Below are 19,716 nucleotides of genomic sequence, written 5' to 3' on the forward strand. Positions count from 1 at the left end.
TATGGCCTGTTTTGTTAATAGTGCCTGCACCTCTGTAACAATGTTAGCTATTGCGACGGTCGTTTGTGCGCTCTTGGGGGAATATCTGGAGGAAAATGTGTGAATTCTATGCAGTAACCATGTTGGATAATTGATAGAACCCATGTGTCCGTTGTTATGTTTGACCATTGATTGTGGAACATTTCTAGCCTTCCTCCCACAGGGGATGTATGTTGGCGGAAGGTGATGGCAAAGTCACTGCTTGGTGTTAGTGCCTTGCTTGGTAGACTGGAATTTTCCCCTGGAACTTGGAAATTGCCCTCTGAAGGACCCTCGAAACCCCCCTCTCTGATACTGTGACTGGTATGAGGGCTTTGTCTGTGAGGTGGATGGTTCTGATGGCTGTGGACTGAAACCCCCCCCGATACTGCGGTTTTCTAAATGTCCCTCTGTATTGGGATGAGTAAAGCGATCCCATCGCTTTGGCTGTATTGGTGTCCTTCTTCATCTTTTCTATGGCCGTGTCCACTTGTGTGCCAAATAGCTGTTGCTGGTTGAATGGCATGTTGAGGACCGCCTGCCGAATCTCCGGTTTGAAACCTGACGATCTAAGCCATGCATGGCATCTAATTGTCACTGCAGTGTTTACTGTTCTTGCGGCAGTATCGGCTGAATCCAATGCAGACCTGATTTGATTATTGTTTATTGCTTGTCCTTCCTCTACCACTTGCTGAGCTCTTTTTTGGTATTCCTTGGGGAGATGTTGAATGATGTCGCTCATCTCATCCCAATGAGCTCTGTCATATCTTGCGAGGAGGGCCTGGGAGTTCGCTATGCGCCACTGATTCGCTGCTTGTGGCGCTACTCTCTTTCCTGCCGCGTCAAACTTTTTACTCTCCTTATCTGGAGGGGGTGCATCTCCAGATGACTGGGAGTTGGCCCGTTTTCTGGCTGCGCTGACCACTACCAAGTCAGGGGGCAGCTGCTGGGTGATAAATACCGGGTCTGATGGTGGTGCTTTATATTTCTTTTCCACCCTTGCCGTTATGGGCCTTCCCTTCACGGGCTCCTGAAAAATATTTTGGGCATGTTTAAGCATGCCTGGGAGCATGGGTAAGCTTTGATACGATGTATGCGTAGAGGACAAGGTATTAAAAAGAAAGTCGTCCTCAAGTGGTTCGGTGTGCATACTCACATTGTGGAAAGCAGCAGCCCTAGCCAAAACCTGTGTGTAGGAGGTGCTATCTTCAGGTGGAGAGGGTTTAGACGGATAGCACTCCGGGCTATTGTCTGACACAGGGTCATCATAAAGGTCCCATGCGTCTGCATCTTGACGCGACTGCACAGTGTGTGTGGGTGACTGTGCAGTGGGTGTGGCAAGAGGAGAAACAGTTCTTTGAGGAGAATGCGGAGGAGAAGGTGCTGGGGAAAACTGGCATGGCGGAGATTGCTCTCTGGGCACTTTAGCCTTTGGCTGCTCAGTGTCCGAACATGCTTGGAAAGCCAGTTTCCTTTTAAATTTAAGAGGAGGTGCTGTTTGGATTTCCCAGTATCCTTGTGGATCTGTATCCTTGTTTGTGTCTCATCAAACTCCTCCATTTGCTGAAGTTCTTACTCGAATCTGTGTCTTTCTTTCATCTGTTTTGAAAGTCCATGTTCCTCAGTATATGAGGCATTTTTCGGCTCCGAAGCCATTTTTTTCAGCACCGAAATGCCCGTGCTAATAGTAGGCCTCAGTTCCGAAAGACTCTTTTGAGGTTTCGACTCGACGTCGAACTTTTTCGGAGACGGTGTCTTTGCTCGAGTCCGAGGACCTCGACGCAGATGTGGCCTTTTTCGGTGCCGAAGGTGTTGCTTGGTCACCGCCTGATTTTTTGTGGGTAGAGCCATGGCCTTCCGGTAGTGGCGTCCCCGAGGGCTTTTGTTTAGTTTTGGACTGACTCTGGGCTTGGGTCAGGGCAGGCGTACTCACGTGCTGGCCTGCAGTGGGTGGTCGGTCTGTGTCAGAGTCGTTCGAATCGGAACCTTGGATGGAGATGGCCATCTCCTCTTCCTCGACGCGGAGGTGCTCGGTACTTTTCGACGCCATTTGCAGTCGTCTCACCCTTCGATCCCTCAAGGTCTTCTTTGAACGGAAGGACCTGCAAGCCTCGCAAGTATCTTCTCGGTGGTCCGGTGACAAACACAGATTACAGACCCGGTGTTGATCTGTGTGGGGATACTTGGCGTGGCACCGAGGGAAGAATCGGAACGGGGTCCAGTCCATGAGGCTTCGACGCTTGTTGCAGTCGGGCCCACCAGGCCCAGGATGGGCGCGGGTGCCCCGAAGGGCAACCAAAGATGTGTTTCTCAGGTGCTGAGGTGTCGATGGAAGCTAGTTTGCGATCGAAAACAATACCGACGATTTTTCGGTGAATTTAGTCTTTTTCCGAATCAAATAACCGGAGCGAAGAGGAACACGTCCGAACCGGATGGCGGAAAGAAAACAATCTAAGATGGAGTCGATGCCCATGCGAAATGGAGCCGAAAGGGAGGAGTTTTTCTTCGAAGAAGTCTTTTCGAGTCACGAGATCGAGGGACTCCTCCCCTTTCGGCTCCATTGCGCATGGGCGTCGACTCCATCTTAGATTGTTTTCCCCACAGAGGGTGAGATAGGAGTTGTGTATACAGTAATAGTGCCCATGCAATGGAGTAAATATGTATGTACATAATGTGTTTTAAAGTGATATATTTACAAATTTACAAATTTTCAAGATCAATATTTCTCAACTTAAAACGGCTACAGGCTCCTGGGGAGGTGGGAGGGCGCATGTGAATCTGCAGCGTCTCATGCCACGAACAGATGTACACTGGGTAAGTGACATTTTCCGTTCGATGGCATGTGTAGCTGCAGATACACATGCTGTACATAGACTAGTAAGCAGTTATCTCCCCAAAAGCGGTGGTTCAGCCTGTAGGAGTTGAAGTTGTTTGAAATAAAGTCTGTAGTACTGCTTGTCCTACTGTGGCTTGCTGTGTTGTTAACACATCCACGCAGTAATGTTTGGTAAATGTATGAGGCGTAGACCATGTGGCTGCCTTACATATTTCAGTCATTGGTATGTTTCCTAGAAAGGCCATCGTAGCACCTTTCTTTCTAGTTGAGTGTGCCTTTGGTGTAATAGGCAGTTCTCTTTTTGCTTTTATATAACAGGTTTGAATACATTTAACTATCCATCTGGCAATGCCTTGTTTGGATATTGGATTTCCTGTGGGAGGTTTTTGGAAAGCAATGAACAATTGTTTTGTTTTACAAAAAATGTGTTTTGTTCTATCAATGTAATACATTAGTGCCCTTTTGATGTCTAATGTATGTAATGCTCTCTCAGCTACAGAATCTGGTTCTGGAAAGAACATTGGGAGTTCCACTGTTTGGTTTAAGTGGAACGGTGCTATGACTTTAGGTAAGAACTTTGGATTTGTTCGTAGAACTACTTTATGCTTGTGTATTTGAATAAAGGGTTCTTGTATGGTAAAGGCTTGTATTTCACTTACTCTTCTTAGAGATGTGATGGGTATTAGAAATGCTACTTTCCACGTTAAGTATTGTATCTCACATGTGTGCATGGGTTCAAAAGGTGGACCCATGAGTCGTGTTAACACAATGTTGAGGTTCCACAAAGGAACTGGTGGTGTTCTTGGTGGTATAATTCTTTTCAAACCCTCCATAAATGCTTTTATGACTGGGATTCTGACTAATTAAGTTGAGTGTGAAATTTGCAGATAAGCTGAAATTGCAGTGAGATGTATTTTAATGGATGAAAAAGCTAATTTAGACTTTTGTAAGTGTAGTAGGTAGCTTACGATGTCCTTAGCAGATGCGTGTAATGGTTGAATTTGATTATTATGGCAGTAATAAACAAATCTTTTCCACTTATTTGCGTAGCAATGTCTTGTGGTTGGTGTCCTAGCTTGTTTTATGACCTCCATACATTCTTGTGTAAGGTCTAGGTGTCCGAATTCTAGGACTTCAGGTGCCAAATTGCTAGATTCAGCGATGCTGGATTTGGTTGTCTGATCTGTTGTTTGTGTTGAGTTAACAGATCTGGTCTGTTTGGCAGTTTGATTATGAGGCACTACTGAGAGGTCTAGTAGTGTTGTGTACCAAGGTTGTCTTGCCCAAGTTGGTGCTATTAGTATGAGTTTGAGTTTGTTTTGACTCAATTTGTTTACCAGATATGGAAGGAGTGGGTGAGGGGGAAAAGTGTATGCAAATATCCCTGACCAACTCATCCATAACGCATTGCCCTGAGACTGATCTTGTGGGTACCTGGATGCGAAGTTTCGGCATTTTGCGTTTTCTTTTGTTGCAAATAGGTCTATTTGTGGTGTTCCCCAACTTTGGAAGTAAGTGTTTAGTATTTGGGGGTGAATCTCCCATTCGTGGATTTGTTGGTGATCCCAAGAGAGATTGTCTGCTAACTGATTCTGAATCCCTGGAATAAACTGTGCTATTAGGCGAATGTGGTTGTGAATCGCCCAATGCCATATTCTCTGTGCCAGGAGACACAACTGTGTTGAGTGTGTTCCTCCCTGTTTGTTTAGGTAATACATCGTTGTCATGTTGTCTGTTTTGACAAGAATGTGTTTGTGGCTTATTATGGGTTGAAATGCTTTTAATGCTAGAAATACTGCCAGTAGTTCTAAGTGATTTATGTGAAACTGTCTTTGCTGAGTGTCCCATTGTCCCTGGATGCTGTGTTGATTGAGGTGTGCTCCCCACCCTATCATGGAGGCATCTGTTGTTATTACGTATTGAGTCACTGGGTCTTGGAAAGGCCGCCCTTGGTTTAAATGTATATTGTTCCACCATTGAAGCGAGGTGTATGTTTGGCGGTCTATCAACACTAGATCTAGAAGTTGACCCTGTGCCTGTGACCATTGTGATGCTAGGCACTGTTGTAAGGGCCGCATGTGCAACCTTGCGTTTGGGACAAGGGCTATGCATGAGGACATCATGCCTAGGAGTTTCATCACCATTTTGACTTGTATCTTTTGTCTTGGATATATGGCTTGTATTACATTGTGAAATGCCTGTACCCTTTGTGGACTTGGAGTGGCAATCCCTTTTGCTGTGTTGATTGTGGCCCCTAAGTATTGCTGTGTTTGACACAGCTGAAGGTGTGACTTTGTGTAGTTGATTGAGAAACCTAGTTTGTGGAGGGTTTCTATAACGTACCTTGTGTGTTATGAACACCGTTCTAGTGTGTTGTTTTTGATTAACCAATCGTCTAGGTACGGGAACACATGTATTTGTTGCCTTCTGATATGTGCGGCCACTACTGGCAGGCATTTTGTAAAAACTCTTGGCGCAGTTGTTATTCCGAATGGCAACACCTTGACTTGGTAATGTACTCCTTGGAATACAAACCTTAAGTACTTTCTGTGTGAAGGATGTATCGGTATATGGAAATATGCATCCTTTAGGTCTAGAGTTGTCATGTAGTCTTGTTGTTTGAGCAGTGGGATTACGTCCTGTAATGTCACCATGTGAAAGTGATCTGATTTGATGTAGGTATTTAACGTTCTGAGATCTAATATAGGTCTTAGAGTCTTGTCCTTTTTCGGTATGAGAAAGTACAGAGAGTAAACTCCTGTTCCTTTCTGATGAATTGGTACTAATTCTATTGCTTCTTTTTGTAGCAACGCTTGGACCTCTAGTCCTAGAAGGTCCATGTGTTGTTTTGACATAGTGTGTTTTCGGTGGGACGTTTGGAGGGAATTTGAGAAATTCTATGCAATAACCATGCTGGATAATTGCTAGGACCCAAGTGTCTGTTGTTATTTCCTCCCAATGTTTGTAAAACTTGTTCAGTCTGCCCCCCACAGGTGTTATGTGTTGGGGATTTGTGACTTGGAAGTCACTGCTTGTTTTGAGGAGTTTTGGGACTTTGGAACTTCCCTCTACTCTTTTGGAATTGTCCTCCTCTATATTGTCCCCAAAAACTTCCCCGCTGATATTGACTCTGATAAGTGGGCCTTGTTTGTGAGGTTGTGGGTTCTGTAGTTTGTTCTCGAAACCCCCCTCTAAACTGCATTTTGCGGAATGTGCCTCTGCTCTGTGGAGAGTAGAGTGCGCCCATGGCTTTGGCCGTATCAGTGTCCTTTTTAAGTTTTTCAATAGCAGTGTCCACCTCCGGCCCAAACAACTGCTGTCCGTTAAAAGGCATATTCAGCACGGCTTGTTGTATCTCCGGCTTGAATCCTGACGTACGCAGCCATGCGTGTCTCCTTATGGTTACAGCAGTATTTACTGCCCTAGCAGCTGTATCTGCTGCATCCATTGCTGACCGTATCTGATTGTTCGAGATACTTTGTCCTGTTGTGCCCTTTTCTGGAACTCTTTGGGTAAGTGTTCAATGAAATGTTGCATTTCGTCCCAATGAGCCCTATCATATCTTGCCAGCAGTGCCTGTGAGTTAGCAATGCGCCATTGGTTGGCCGCTTGTGCTGCAACCCTTTTCCCTGCGGCGTCGAACTTGCGACTCTCCTTGTCTGGAGGTGGTGCGTCTCCTGAGGTATAAGAGTTTGCTCTCTTGCGAGCTGCCCCTACTACCACAGAATCTGGTGTTATATACCAGGTCTGTTGGCGGTGGCTTGTATTTTTTCTCCACTCTTGGAGTTATGGCCCTGCCCTTCACAGGCTCCTGAAACACCTGTTTGGAGTGTTTTAGCATTCCCGGTAGCATAGGAAGGCTTTGTTATTGGCTATGAGTGGAGGATAGTGTGTTAAATAAAAAGCCATCCTCAATAGGCTCTGCATGCAGGGTGACATTATGAAATGCTGCTGCTCTTGACGCCACCTGTGTAGGCTGTACTGTCCTCAGGTGGTGACGGTCTCGCTGGGTAACAGTCTGGACTGTTGTCTGACACTGGCGCATCATAAAGATCCTATGCGTCGGGATCATCCTGACTCATTCCAGTATGAGTTGGGGACTGCATCAGTGGTGGAGTGGCTACCGGTGATGTGTGCGTTGAGCGTGGTGGAGATGGTGGCGGTGTTATTTGTCTTGCCACCTTTGCCTGTGGCTGCTTGTCTTTTTCTTGAAAGGCAAGTCTTCTTTTCATCCTAATTGGGGGAAGTGTACTTATCTTCCTTGTGTCCTTTTGGATGTGGAGCCTTCTCTGAGTGTAGTCTGGCTCCAGTGACTCTAGTTCTTGTCCGAACTTATGTCCTTTCATTTGTGAGGACAGTCCCTGTTCCTCTGTGTAGGAACCTGATTTCGGTTCCGAGGCCAGATGTTTCGGAATGGAAACTTTTTCGGCTGTCTTTTTCGGCTCCGACGACACTTTCTTTATTTTCAGTGTCCCGGTCTCTCGGTGCCGACTCGTTTGGGTGCCGCCCTCTCGGTGCCGAACTTGCTCGGACCCGCTGTCTCGGGGTCGAGTTTGCTGTGTGCCGGTATCTCGACCGGAGTTGGATGTCTTCGACACATGCGTGCCCTTTTTCGGTGCCGATGATCGGTCACCTATTTTTCGGGTTAAGCCATGGCCTGCTGGCGGTGGCGTCCCCTGGGCTTTTGCAGTCTTCTCATGAGTTTTGTGTGTCGGCGTCTTACTCACGGTTTTAGACGTCTGCTCGGGATCAACCTCGTCCGAGTCCGACTCCTCGATGGAGAAGGTTTCTTCTTCCTCCTCCAAGTGTCTTTGTCCTGTCGGCGCCATCTGCAGTCTTCTCGCTCTTCGGTCTCTTAATGTCTTCCTCGACCGAAATGCTCGACAGGCTTCACAAGTATCTTCTTTGTGTTCTGGAGACAAACACAAGTTACAGACCAGGTGCTGATCTGTATAGGGATACTTGTTGTGACATTTGGGGCAGAAGCGGAATGGGGTCCGTTCCATTAGCCTTGAAGAGACACGTGGTCGGGCCGACCAGGCCCCGACGGGGGATCGAAAAACCCCAAAGGGCCACCGGAGCTCTTCAGAAATCGGTGTTGATTTGTTGTAACTAACCCGATACTGAACGCAAACAATACCGTCGATTTTTCCGAGATTCTAACTATCTTTCTGAACCGAAACGCAGAGCGAAAAGGAACACGTCCGAACCCGATGGCGGAAAGAAAACAATCTAAGATGGAGTCGACGCCCATGCGCAATGGAGCCGAAAGGGAAGGAGTCCCTCGATCTCGTGACTCGAAAAGACTTCTTCAAAGAAAAACAACTTGTAACACTCCGAGCCCAACACTAGATGGCGGGATGTGCAAAGCATGTGTATCTGCAGCTACACATGCCATCGAACATATATATAAACACACACACTTTTGAGGTGAGCAGATTTAGAGTGTCGGTGGGGTGTTGTAGAGTGCTTCATAAAAATGGAGCTGCTCTCCACCTAAAATGTGGGAACTACCAGGAGTAAGTGTTTTTTTTACATAATTTATGTGGCACTCTAAGCCTGAAAAGGTATTGCTTTGACTTACACTGGGTGCTTCCTTGTGCCTGGACAAAGCTATACCTCTCTGACAAGCTTTAATAAAAACAAAACATGTGGCATCAGTTGCTTTTATTCATTCCAGGTTGGCTTGTATGTTATTTTACAAATCCTAATCACCATGCTAGTGGAGTCTGTCAGAGAATAGTGTAGAACGATCTGTATGCCCCATGTGTTGGCAGGCATCAGACTCTCCAAGAGGCCGTTCCAGGTAGGAACCACAGAATCACAGCTGTTTGTGCTACTGCAACCAGTAAGTATGAACATTGCTCATCCCGTGCCATGAAACCAGAGAAGTGTGAGCATGACTCATCCTATACTGCTGTGAATAAGAAGTATGACTGCAGCTCATTCCAGGATGCTGTGACCAAGAAATGGAACTGCAACTCATCCTGTGTTGCTGTGACCCAGATACTGGTGAGGTCCACTTATACCTTCACACCACAAACAGCACCCTAAAGCTGGTGTGAGGGTGAGTGACCAGTTCCACCCCATGGGGATACCGTGACTCCTAAGATACCTAAAATTCCTGGTGGATGAGCCTCTGACCTCAGCTCCTGCCAACCCCTCCCTTCCACCTTCCTCTGCAACCCCCAAAACCTCACTGGAGCTGAAGAAGGCTGCGTCTGACTGGGTAGCTCGCTCTCTCCCAGAACTAGGAGAGAAACAGCCTCACCCCTGCACTTCAGAGACCTACATTGTGATAACTTACCAAAAACTAACAAGAACTGAGATAAACTGAGTGCATTAAACTTACTAGAGGGGGATAGCCTGCAACAGAACATTGATTCATGCTGATAGAGACTCCTTTACTTACCAAGTGGGAAGAACCTCCAAGTTTAGTAAAAGAGGAGGGAACAGGAGAGATGTGGGTAGCAGACAGAGGTGCAGGAGTCCCAGTACCCAGTTCACTAAACTGTGCCTGTTCACTATTAATTGTTTAGTATTAAGTTTTTGTGTGTAATAAAGTAAAACACTGGGTTGAACAAATAGTTATTGCACTGCTAGGTGATTGAGGAGTTTTGGGCTTTAGCACCCACACACGAACCCTTAGGAGAAACTTTGACAGCCCTGCACCACTACCACACAGTCAAGTGCTGAGGAGATTGTACTTTGCCAGTTTGCAGAGCCATCCTGGAGGAACCTCCAGGACATCAGAGGCTACAAACATCAGGTTAATCGGAGGATGTAGCTTAAGAGTATATTTGGATGACCACCTAAAGCTCTACCTTACGGCTAAAACAAAAGTTGAACAGCAGCCTTAAACAAAATTTGAATGCAGGTGAAAGGGTGGGTCCCATATTATCCCATTGTGGAGTGGGTTTGAAAGAACCCAAATTTCACCTCATGTACGATCAAATGAAATCATTGTAATGTCCAGGGTAGAGCTGTCTAACTCTGGCTAAGTAACCCAGCAGACTTCGTTGATCTCTGGTGTCTTCAGATAGACAACTAAGCAAGCACAACACTGCATCGACGCCGTGCCTTCACCCATAAACTGGGCTATCATCTCAGAAGCCTAGAAATATGAATTCAGTTCCATTCGCTGTTCGGAATGGGAAAGAGGACATTTGTTGTCATCCAGAAGTGCTACTGAATACATTCTCAAGAACCTTCACCAACACTAGTAATGTTGATTTGGAACAGGAATTGCAAAATGTGAGTTATTAGCATTAAACTGTTCTGGGAGCAGCACTACAGAGGATTCCATTACACTTGACAGGTAGAAAGATGCTAGCATTGTGGAAGCCTCACAATTGTTTGGGCCTTATAGTGTGGTGAACTGACTGAATGAGGTGCAATGTTGAATGTTTGGTAATAAATGTTAAATCGTCATTGCACACACAGATTTCACAGACTGACGCGGGGAAGGCAATCATAGTTTTGCTTGGGATCATTAGTGACACAGGTAGGACATGCACACAAGTTAGAACTCTTACACTGTGGACCCTATCATCATTTAAAGCAACAGCATTATTTTAGAGAAGCCTTTCCCTATCCTGTTTGCAGTGCACACAATTCCCAACCAGGCAGGAACGAGAGAGGAGGATGGAAAGAGAAGATCAACACAGGTTTTAGGAGCGGGAATAGGTGCAGTAATCAGAGGAAATTATTTCAGAAGGTTTAAAAAAAAAGACAAATCCTAACAAGTCTGCAGTATGGAATTATTTAAAAAATAAAACATCCGTTTCAACCACTGAAAATAGTTAAACCTGTGCGTGTAGCACACATGCTTTTTTGTGTTGCTTAAGAACAGTTAACATGACTGCGACAGCAGCTTCTCTTCAGAGACAAAAGAACAGGCTTTTGTGCAAATTTAATGAGGCAGATAGGCAGCTCCTCGTCAATGGCAGGACTAGAGAACTGACATATCCCCCACAATAATAATTTTAAAAAAATCCACCTGGACTCAGTGCCCCTCCTCCCCACACTTCTCAGAGTAACCCACTGCATTTTTCATTCCTCCATTCGCCTAAGCAAAGGTAGATTTGTAACAAGGGAAGTTACCAATGAGTATAATTACTATTGTTTCTTCCATGATAGGTTAATGTATGACGCCCAACCATTTGATCACATTTCCATGAAGAACATGACAAAGCAGAAAAAAGATATTCTTTCTGAACATATTGGGCAGCATAGAACTAGAGTCATTGTGTGAATCACAGTAGATGGCCGGAGTCCACCCTTTTGAACACTTCCAAGCACTCAAAAGAGGTCAGTAATATTCCGAAAAACAGAAATTAATTTGACGTTGAAATCAACATTGTGTTAGACTGATAGCCTTGTCCTCTCAGGAGTGCTTGACCAGCACAAACTCCTTGACACAGATGATCTCTCGCCGTTTCCATCGAGCAGGACTTGCTTGGGCAACTGCTAGGCATGACACAAGAGCCTGCAAAGCTCAGTAAAAGTACATATTCATTTGTTCTGGCTGCTCGACATGCCTGTTCAAGTCAATGTGAGCGAGGGTGTGCTGGTAGGTGATTCTACACATCAGGAGAATGTGGGGTAGGGAGTTATAGGAGGGACACGATAACTGCGAACATAAAACTAATTTGATGCTAAAAAACAGAGAAGCCGGCTGCTTCCCTGGAGTGGATTTTAATTAAAAACAGAATCCAGCACAAATCCTGCAGCACCAGCAGCTCCGGAATTCTCTGCTCAGATGGTCTCATAATGTCGCCCCTTTGGTTCCAGATACTATCTCTTCGGCCAGCTGTGCTTGAAACCCCTGTGGTAAAAAAGTAAATGGGTGAGAAAACACTACCTGCAGACTTTCTTCCCAACGCAAGCAATGTTTAAAAAGCATATAGTGAACTTCCTCTTCTTACGTGAATGATATACTGATCTTACCAAACATAGGATTGCAGCTTTATTTGACCCAGTTCTCAGCCCTGCCTTGGATGTGTAGTGTTAAACGTCACCATGTGGAAAACTGCCAAATTAAATATGTATGGTTTATCCCTTTTCCTTTTGCCCTAACCCCTCAAAATCATAGTTCTGTGCGTTTGCTCTTTAACTAATGTTGGCAAACTGTCCGAAAATTCATGCCAAAATGAATTTAGACAGGAGGACCTGGGCCAGTTCTTCAGCTTTGCAGGGTAAACAAGAGCCAACATGTCAAAACTGTGTCACTTCAAGGACTGCTCCTTTTCCAGTTATTTATGGTTGTTTACTAAAGATGGAAATAGGAACTCTAGGTCGGAATATGATGCTTACAGAATAACAATGGACACGAAACATGCTTCGAGAAGTGATATCCTTCAATGCCAGAATTCACATCCCTCTAGAGCAGTCTTCAAACTTTTAAATGGGGCGCCACACCAGTTGAAAAATAAAAATCATTGGGCCCCCCCTTCAGAATTTTTCATAATGATTTTATAAAGATGGCAATGTTTAAATATGTCTAGACCTATTTAAACATTGCAGTTAAGTACTGTTACCCTTTTAAAAATGCAATAACATGCCTTTGCGTAAAACAAAGGCCTGTTATCTGTATAATGCTTCTTTTAGCCAGTTTGGCGTCCCCCCCACCCCCCTGACCACTTGAGGCCCCTCTAGGGGGGCCCGCCCCCCAGTTTGAAGACCTCTGCTCTAGAGACAGATGTCATACACAGCCTGGGAGTAATGTGCTGCCATTAGCTCATGTGCTACTCCCATCCAAGCACAGTACTAGAGAACAAATTCTCATTTAAGCCACAAACACTGGGAAGGACAGGCTAGCAAGGCATCTACTCTCTGAAGGTAACAACCCCCCGCCCCCCCACTTGTGCTCAGAAGGCATCAAGTGGGAATCTTATTTGGAACTTGCAAAATACTTCTACTACATGCATGCTTCACAGCAGTTTGTGGTTCTTTTTTCAACCAACAAATAGTATTTCCCTCCTTTTACAATCATCTGATCTTCAAGCAAAACATACCACCATAGAAATGCCATTTGCTGTATAACACTTTGGGGAACTATCTGCCACATGTAAGGGGTGGGGAGACTACAAGTGCAAGGTTCTTGTTCTTCTAGTACCAGCTTAAGAGTTTTACGCAATGGGATGGGTGGTCTTAACAGAGTTTTAAGAAAGAGGAAAATGGAGTGATTATTAGGCCATCCATGACGACCATGTCACCTTAAAGAAACCAATGCTTTAGCAGTACCTTTCTGACTTTCCTCCTGTAAATGACATGCTGCGGTTTCCGGCTGACGAGTTATGTTTTTTAGCTCCCAAAAATTTCTGTGGAAGAAAAAAAATGTAAATCAATACAACATTTATTAATGAGAGGTTTGAGATCTGCTCTTAACATGGTTTGGATGGGTACACACCAATTAGAGCAGCTTCTATTCTATGTCACTTTCCAATTCACATACAGGATAATGCTGTGATAAAAGCTTTCCCAGAGACACCACTCCTGCTAAAGGTCAGATGCACAAGGTAACACCCACACCCGCGAAAGCACCAACTTTTTAACATTGTCCAATTAATTATGGTACATGATTTTACACATACATTTTTTGTAGCAGGAATAACTGTAACATGAAGTACTTTAAAGAGAGAAAGGTGTCTTGGAGAAACCTCATTACAAAAATCATGATGCCATGGAGGATGGAGTAGTTGTAGGTGTGACGGTAATAAACAGCAAAGTGTACAGCTGGTTTTTACATAGTTATACGGTAAATGAATTGGCAGAACTACACTATACTGTTTGCGTGGTGCTGCAGGAATAGTAACCTAGGTCTCAAGATACCAATGTGAGCACCCTAGCTAATCAATCACAGTTCCTCCCCTTTGCCCACCAAAGAGAGAAAGTTGGTCATTTTAACAGCAAATTAGATTGGAGATAGTTAATAGCCATAGATTACTAAAGTCAAATACCAATACCACACCACAGATTATTATGATGAAGCTACAAGAGGGTTAGCTTATGCACAAATCAGGCTTCTCTCTGGTCAACACCACCATCCCTCAGCATCCCCCCTTTAAAATGCCTTTCTGGCGCACCCCTAGATTTTCTCTCCTGCAGCTTCTTCTATCTTCTTGCTAATGAAGGCTGTGACTACAACATCATCTGCCTTGGGGTCAAGGGAGCACTTTCCCATGGCCCCTCTGAAATGCGCAGGAATATTTTGGCATTATAAAACATAGACACTAACAGCTCTCAGCATAATGCGGAGTACCGGATGTAGGAAGTTGGCTCTGTATGTGCTATTTCAAAGTAAGGAATAGCATGCACAGAGTCCAAGGGTTCCCCTTAGAGGTAAGATAGTGGCAAAAAGAGATAATACTAATGCTCTATTTTGTGGTAGTGTGGTCGAGCAGTAGGCTTATCCAAGGAGTAGTGTTAAGCATTTGTTGCACATACACATAGACAATAAATGAGGTACACACACTCAGAGACAAATCCAGCCAATAGGTTTTTATATAGAAAAATATCTTTTCTTAGTTTATTTTAAGAACCACAGGTTCAAATTCTACATGTAATATCTCATTCGAAAGGTATTGCAGGTAAGTACTTTAGGAACTTCAAATCATCAAAATTGCATGTATACTTTTCAAGTTATTCACAAATAGCTGTTTTAAAAGTGGACACTTAGTGCAATTTTCACAGTTCCTAGGGGAGGTAAGTATTTGTTAGGTTAACCAGGTAAGTAAGACACTTACAGGGCTTAGTTCTTGGTCCAAGGTAGCCCACCGTTGGGGGTTCAGAGCAACCCCAAAGTCACCACACCAGCAGCTCAGGGCCGGTCAGGTGCAGAGTTCAAAGTGGTGCCCAAAACACATAGGCTAGAATGGAGAGAAGGGGGTGCCCCGGTTCCGGTCTGCTTGCAGGTAAGTACCCGCGTCTTCGGAGGGCAGACCAGGGGGGGTTTTGTAGGGCACCGGGGGGGACACAAGCCCACACAGAAATTTCACCATCAGCGGCGCGGGGGGGGCCGGGTGCAGTGTAGAAACAAGCGTCGGGTTCGCAGTATTAGTCTATGAGAGATCTCGGGATCTCTTCAGCGCTGCAGGCAGGAAAGGGGGGGGTTCCTCGGGGAAACCTCCACTTGGGCAAGGGAGAGGGACTCCTGGGGGTCACTTCTCCAGTGAAAGTCCGGTCCTTCAGGTCCTGGGGGCTGCGGGTGCAGGGTCTCTCCCAGGTGTCGGGACTTTGGATTCAAAGAGTCGCGGTCAGGGGAAGCCTCGGGATTCCCTCTGCAGGCGGCGCTGTGGGGGCTCAGGGGGGACAGGTTTTGGTACTCACAGTATCAGAGTAGTCCTGGGGTCCCTCCTGAGGTGTCGGTTCTCCACCAGCCGAGTCGGGGTCGCCGGGTGCAGTGTTGCAAGTCTCACGCTTCTTGCGGGGAGCTTGCAGGGTTCTTTAAAGCTGCTGGAAACAAAGTTGCAGCCTTTCTTGGAGCAGGTCCGCTGTCCTCGGGAGTTTCTTGTCTTTTCGAAGCAGGGGCAGTCCTCAGAGGATGTCGAGGTCGCTGGTCCCTTTGGAAGGCGTCGCTGGAGCAGGATCTTTGGAAGGCAGGAGACAGGCCGGTGAGTTTCTGGAGCCAAGGCAGTTGTCGTCTTCTGGTCTTCCCCTGCAGGGGTTTTCAGCTAGGCAGTCCTTCTTCTTGTAGTTGCAGGAATCTAATTTTCTAGGGTTCAGGGTAGCCCTTAAATACTAAATTTAAGGGCGTGTTTAGGTCTGGGGGGTTAGTAGCCAATGGCTACTAGCCCTGAGGGTGGGTACACCCTCTTTGTGCCTCCTCCCAAGGGGAGGGGGTCACAATCCTAACCCTATTGGGGGAATCCTCCATCTGCAAGATGGAGGATTTCTAAAAGTTAGAGTCACTTCAGCTCAGGACACCTTAGGGGCTGTCCTGACTGGCCAGTGACTCCTCCTTGTTTTTCTCATTATTTTCTCCGGCCTTGCCGCCAAAAGTGGGGCCTGGCCGGAGGGGGCGGGCAACTCCACTAGCTGGAGTGTCCTGCTGGGTTGGCACAAAGGAGGTGAACCTTTGAGGCTCACCGCCAGGTGTGACAATTCCTGCCTGGGGGAGGTGTTAGCATCTCCACCCAGTGCAGGCTTTGTTACTGGCCTCAGAGTGACAAAGGCACTCTCCCCATGGGGCCAGCAACATGTCTCGGTTTGTGGCAGGCTGCTAAAACTAGTCAGCCTACACAGATAGTCGGTTAAGTTTCAGGGGGCACCTCTAAGGTGCCCTCTGGGGTGTATTTTACAATAAAATGTACACTGGCATCAGTGTGCATTTATTGTGCTGAGAAGTTTGATACCAAACTTCCCAGTTTTCAGTGTAGCCATTATGGTGCTGTGGAGTTCGTGTTTGACAAACTCCCAGACCATATACTCTTATGGCTACCCTGCACTTACAATGTCTAAGGTTTTGTTTAGACACTGTAGGGGTACCATGCTCATGCACTGGTACCCTCACCTATGGTATAGTGCACCCTGCCTTAGGGCTGTAAGGCCTGCTAGAGGGGTGTCTTACCTATACTGCATAGGCAGTGAGAGGCTGGCATGGCACCCTGAGGGGAGTGCCATGTCGACTTACTCGTTTTGTCCTCACTAGCACACACAAGCTGGCAAGCAGGGTGTCTGTGCTGAGTGAGAGGTCTCCAGGGTGGCATAAGACATGCTGCAGCCCTTAGAGACCTTCCTTGGCATCAGGGCCCTTGGTACTAGAAGTACCAGTTACAAGGGACTTATCTGGATGCCAGGGTCTGCCAATTGTGGGTACAAAAGTACAGGTTAGGGAAAGAACACTGGTGCTGGGGCCTGGTTAGCAGGCCTCAGCACACTTTCAATTGTAAACATAGCATCAGCAGAGGCAAAAAGTCAGGGGGCAACCATGCCAAGGAGGCATTTCCTTACACAACCCCCCCCCAAACGAAAGAGGATGAGACTAACCTTTCCCAAGAGAGTCTTCATTTTCTAAGTGGAAGAACCTGGAAAGGCCATCTGCATTGGCATGGGCAGTCCCAGGTCTGTGTTCCACTATAAAGTCCATTCCCTGTAGGGAGATGGACCACCTCAACAGTTTAGGATTTTCACCTTTCATTTGCATCAGCCATTTGAGAGGTCTGTGGTCAGTTTGAACTAGGAAGTGGGTCCCAAAGAGGTATGGTCTCAGCTTCTTCAGGGACCAAACCACAGCAAAGGCCTCCCTCTCAATGGCACTCCAACGCTGCTCCCTGGGGAGTAACCTCCTGCTAATGAAAGCAACAGGCTGGTCAAGGCCATCATCATTTGTTTGGGACAAAACTGCCCCTATCCCATGTTCAGAGGCATCAGTCTGCACAATGAACTGCTTAGAATAATCTGGAGCTTTTAGAACTGGTGCTGAGCACATTGCTTGTTTCAGGGTGTCAAAGGCCTGTTGGCATTCCACAGTCCAGTTCACTTTCTTGGGCATTTTCTTGGAGGTGAGTTCAGTGAGGGCTGTCACAATGGATCCATATCCCTTCACAAACCTCCTGTAATACCCAGTCAAGCCAAGGAAGGCCCTGACTTGAGTCTGGGTTTTTGGAGCTACCCAGTCCAGAATAGTCTGGATCTTGGGTTGGAGTGGCTGAACTTGGCCTCCACCTACAAGGTGTCCCAAGTAAACCACAGTTCCCTGCCCTATCTGGCATTTGGATGCCTTGATAGAGAGGCCTGCAGATTGCAGAGCCTTCAAAACCTTCTTCAGGTGGACCAGGTGATCCTGCCAGGTGGAGCTAAAGACAGCAATATCATCAAGATAAGCTGTGCTAAAGGACTCCAAGCCAGCAAGGACTTGATTCACCAACCTTTGGAAGGTGGCAGGGGCATTCTTTAAACCAAAGGGCATAACAGTAAACTGATAATGCCCATCAGGTGTGGAGAATGCTGTTTTCTCTTTTGCTCCAGGTGCCATTTTTATTTGCCAGTACCCTGCTGTCAAGTCAAAGGTACTTAAGAATTTGGCAGCACCTAATTTGTCTATGAGCTCATCAGCTCTTGGAATTGGATGAGCATCTGTCTTGGTGACAGAATTGAGCCCTCTGTAGTCCACACAAAACCTCATCTCTTTCTTTCCATCTTTGGTGTGAGGTTTGGGGACTAAGACCACTGGGCTAGCCCAGGGGCTGTCAGAGCGCTCAATTACTCCCAATTCCAGCATCTTGTGGACTTCCACCTTGATGCTTTCCTTAACATGGTCAGATTGTCTAAAGATTTTGTTCTTGACAGGCATGCTGTCTCCTGTGTCCACATCATGGGTACACAGGTGTGTCTGACCAGGGGTTAAGGAGAAGAGTTCAGGAAACTGTTGTAGGACTCTCCTACAATCAGCTTGCTGTTGGCCAGAGAGGGTGTCTGAGTAGATCACTCCATCTACTGTGCCATCTTTTGGGTCTGATGACAGAAGATCAGGGAGAGGTTCACTCTCTGCCTCCTGATCCTCATCTGTTACCATCAACAGATTCACATCAGCCCTGTCATGGAAGAGCTTAAGGCGGTTCACATGGATCACCCTCTTGGGGCTCCTGCTTGTGCCCAGGTCCACCAGGTAGGTGACCTGACTCTTCCTTTCTAGTACTGGGTAAGGGCCACTCCATTTGTCCTGGAGTGCCCTGGGAGCCACAGGCTCCAGAACCCAGACTTTCTGCCCTGGTTGGAACTCAACCAGTGCAGCCTTTTGGTCATACCAAAACTTCTGGAGCTGTTGGCTGGCCTCAAGGTTTTTGGTTGCCTTTTCCATGTACTCTGCCATTCTAGAGCGAAGGCCAAGTACATAGTCCACTATGTCTTGTTTAGGCTCATGGAGAGGTCTCTCCCAGCCTTCTTTAACAAGAGCAAGTGGTCCCCTTACAGGATGACCAAACAGAAGTTCAAAGGGTGAGAATCCTACTCCCTTCTGTGGCACCTCTCTGTAAGCGAAAAGCAGACATGGCAAGAGGACATCCCATCTCCTTTTGAGCTTTTCTGGGAGCCCCATGATCATGCCTTTTAATGTCTTGTTGAATCTCTCAACCAAGCCATTAGTTTGTGGATGGTATGGTGTAGTGAATTTATAAGTCACTCCACACTCATTCCACATGTGCTTTAGGTATGCTGACATGAAGTTGGTACCTCTGTCAGACACCACCTCCTTAGGGAAACCCACTCTGGTAAAGATACCAATGAGGGCCTTGGCTACTGCAGGGGCAGTAGTCGACCTAAGGGGAATAGCTTCAGGATACCTGGTAGCATGATCCACTACTACCAGGATATACATATTTCCTGAGGCTGTGGGAGGTTCTAGTGGACCAACTATGTCCACACCCACTCTTTCAAAGGGGACCCCCACCACTGGAAGTGGAATGAGGGGGGCCTTTGGGTGCCCACCTGTCTTACCACTGGCTTGACAGGTGGGGCAGGAGAGGCAAAACTCCTTAACCATGTTGGACATATTGGGCCAGTAGAAGTGGTTGACTAACCTCTCCCACGTCTTGGTTTGTCCCAAATGTCCAGCAAGGGGAATGTCATGGGCCAATGTTAGGATGAACTTCCTGAACAGCTGAGGCACTACCACTCTCCTAGTGGCACCAGGTTTGGGGTCTCTGGCCTCAGTGTACAGGAGCCCATCTTCCCAATAGACCCTATGTGTTCCATTTTTCTTGCCTTTGGACTCTTCAGCAGCTTGCTGCCTAAGGCCTTCAAGAGAGGGACAGGTTTCTTGTCCCTTACACAGCTCCTCCCTTGAGGGTCCCCCTGGGCCTAAGAGCTCAACCTGATAAGGTTCAAGCTCCAAAGGCTCAGTTCCCTCAGAGGGCAGAACT

At 46.5% G+C, this 19,716-nt stretch overlaps 1 protein-coding gene across 1 annotated transcript in view; it reads right to left on the reverse strand.

The window, feature by feature from the left end:
* Positions 1 to 10,602: 10,602 nt before the first annotated feature.
* The window catches only part of EXOSC10 (exosome component 10), a 166,415-nt gene continuing 157,301 nt past the window's right edge, over positions 10,603 to 19,716 (reverse strand). The window contains exons 24-25 of the mRNA XM_069241235.1: positions 13,100 to 13,176; positions 10,603 to 11,681 (exon numbers count right to left, since the gene is read on the reverse strand). Of these exons, the coding sequence (XP_069097336.1) occupies positions 11,651 to 11,681; positions 13,100 to 13,176 (108 nt within the window). The 3' untranslated portion in view covers positions 10,603 to 11,650. The remainder of the gene's footprint in view (positions 11,682 to 13,099; positions 13,177 to 19,716) is intronic.

Source organism: Pleurodeles waltl, chromosome 6 (genome assembly GCF_031143425.1).
Source record: "Pleurodeles waltl isolate 20211129_DDA chromosome 6, aPleWal1.hap1.20221129, whole genome shotgun sequence".
NCBI lineage: Eukaryota > Metazoa > Chordata > Amphibia > Caudata > Salamandridae > Pleurodeles > Pleurodeles waltl.